We start from the raw sequence: 3,093 nt of genomic DNA on the forward strand, positions 1-3,093 counted from the left end.
GAATGAATATGAGAAGAAAAAAAATTTACTTGTTTTTTTTCTTCTAGTTGATAACAGTTTGTAATTCTGACTCTGATAATGAGAGGTGATTTTAATTTTAATGCAAAGAACCATCTATAATACACAGTAGAACGATGTCTGTCTGTCTGCCTGTTTGTTTGTACCGAAGGATCTTCCTAACCGCTGAACCGACACCCGCTATCCCCCCAAAAATTAAAAATACCCCCCTCCCCCCCAAAAAATTCTTTTTAAAACTAAAATCAAAATAATAGGGACGACTAACCGGCCCCCCCCCCAAAAAAAAAAAAATTCTCCCCTCCCCCCTCCTAAAATAAAATAAAAATCTTAAATCTTGGAGTAAAGCGCCTAGAGGCTAGGGGCGAAGCCGCTAGAATATATAAAAGGATAACAACATCCATAAGTAGCAAAGCACCAAAAAAATCATGAGCACACTGACAAAGTGAGTTATAGAGCTCTTGTTCAGTTATCATTACAAAGAAAAGAAAAATACAGAATTAGAATTACTACAAAACCCAAAAAATAAGATTTATTTCTTTTAAAGCATGAAACAGACGGACGGACAAAACAATGTATAGACTAGATGTGCATATGTCATAAGAATCTTCAAAACTAAGAATATCAAATGGGAGCCAAATGTCTCCTTTTCTGCCAAAATACCCGGGGAATTAGGTCAAGTAACATCCATCAGACAAACAACTCTTTGACTGGAAGTCCTTACTGTGCATGGTAATGAGTTGTGCCTACTTTAGAAAAAGGCATTCCTCCCATTCTATTAATGTCGCGCACCTGACATAGCGGCAGTTGGAAACCTTTTTAACGTCTTTCGTTTTGACGTGGTGTCGGGCCCAGATTCGACCCTATTACTCCCCAACGACGAGCGGATGTACTACGTTTTGGGCCACGGTTGCGGGTTAACAAATGAATTAAATGAAAATATCTTTTATTTTATTTTTTAGAGAACCCAGTATTTTATTAGAAAATGATCAAATCCAAGAAAATAAAAGCAGAAAAAGATCCAAAGTAGTCAGCAGAGCGTTAAGTGAAAAATATTCAGGAAGATACTTTTATTATAACTAACGGATACGCCCCTATAGGTCTCTAGGGGCCTAGGGGCACTTGAGCAGAGAGATATTTTTTTGGGGGGGTGGGGGGGGGGAGGATTAGTTAGTTAAAATCGACCGTCTACTTTAAATTTTTGTTTAAAAAATAAAAAGTTATTTTTTAGAGGGGGGGGGGGGTGGGGGTGAATTTTTAGGAGTGATTTCTCTTCAGAACACATACGGACAGACAGATATCCTGTTACTCTTAGGTCATTGGCTTCACCTATAGCATGCAGTGGGTCTGGGAGAGCAGAAAAACAGCCTAAAACCATCATATAAGCTATGTGAGCTTTTCCCAATATGTAAACTTATTTAAACATAGACCAACCGATCAAAATTCAAAAAAAAGTCCAAAAAAATGTTAAGCAAACGAATCAGAAAACGTTATTATAAATCTTCAGGGACTAGTGTAATAAACACCAAATGTCTCTCTCTCTCTCTCTCTAAAATTGAATGACTTCTTTCCCTACCCTAGAGACTGAGGGCAAATAAATTATATTTAAAAGTATCTTTTTTTTTTTATAGACAAACATTTGGTTATAAAAAGAAGTTTCAAATCATTTGATGAAAATCAAATATGGTGATTTTTAAATATGTATTAGCAGTAAAACTTTGGGTACTTTTATTGAATTCTGATTAGTTGGTCCAAAACTTTTAGACCAATAATTTATATAAGGGGTTAATTTTGTTTAACATCATTGGGGGTGAATATAAATTTATTGTTTCATCATTGGACTTTTTCAAATTGACCATTAAGGGTTAAAAATCACCATTTTAATATTATCAGTTATGATTTTGAAGATATTGACTTAAATTCTAAACAATATTCGTTTCTGAAGCCCTACGCTTATAGACAACCTTACAGACAACCAGCCAGGATTGTTTAGAGATATTTAAATACAACTAAGAATTATATATAAAAAAGTGACTTAATGTGACAGACACACACACACACACACATAGAGACAGAAGTACATAAACGCAGACATTCATGCAAACATATAACATACAGGCAAATATACAGACAGACAGACATACAGACAGACATACAGACAGACATACAGACAGACATACATACAGACAGACAAACAGACAGACATACAGACAGACATACAGACAGACATACAGACAGACATACAGACAGACATACAGAAGAACATACAGACATACAGAAATACATACTTACAGACAGACATACAGACAGACAAACAGACAGACATGTAGACAGATAAAAAGACAAACATACATACAGACAGACATACAGACAGAAATACGGACAGACAAACAGACACACATAAAGAGATACAGACAGACATACAATCAGACAGACACCATAGTGACAGATAGACATAAAGACATATAAACAGAAAGACAGACTTACATTCAGACAAAGACAAACATAGAGACAGACATATATACAGACAGACAAACATACAGATAAACATATAGAAAGACAGATATACAGACAGACATACAGACAGACAAACATACTGACAAACAAATAGAAAGACAGATATACAGACAGACATACAGACAGACAAACATACAGATAAACATATAGAATGATAGATATACAGACTGTTAAACAAATAGAAAGACAGATATACAGACAGACAAACATACAGATACACATAAAGAAATACATGTAAACATATACAGACAGTCATACAGGCAGACATACAAACAGACACACAGAAAGAGAGACTTACAAACAGACAAACATATAGACAGACATATATACAAACAGCGTACAGGCAGACAAACTTACAGACATATAGACTTTCAGACATATATACAGACAAACATACTAACAGACATACAGACAGACAAACATACATGCAGACTACATACATAAAGAGGTACAGACAGACTTACAGACAGATAGACAGACAGACAGACAGACACGCAGACAGACATACACACATACATACAGAGATATATACATACAGGCATACAGTCAGACATATAGACA

The 3,093-nt window shown here is 35.2% G+C and overlaps 1 protein-coding gene across 1 annotated transcript in view; it reads left to right on the forward strand.

Annotated features, from left to right (window-relative positions):
- Positions 1–89, forward strand: part of LOC145306938 (octopamine receptor beta-2R-like) — a 28,320-nt gene extending 28,231 nt beyond the window's left edge. Inside the window, exon 9 of the mRNA XM_080149277.1 lies at positions 48–89. Within this exon, the coding sequence (XP_080005403.1) occupies positions 48–89 (42 nt within the window). The remainder of the gene's footprint in view (positions 1–47) is intronic.
- The last annotated feature ends 3,004 nt before the right edge of the window (positions 90–3,093 follow it).

This window comes from Acartia tonsa, chromosome 15 (genome assembly GCF_053477335.1).
Source record: "Acartia tonsa isolate MP-2025a chromosome 15, ASM5347733v1, whole genome shotgun sequence".
NCBI classification, from domain to species: domain Eukaryota; kingdom Metazoa; phylum Arthropoda; class Copepoda; order Calanoida; family Acartiidae; genus Acartia; species Acartia tonsa.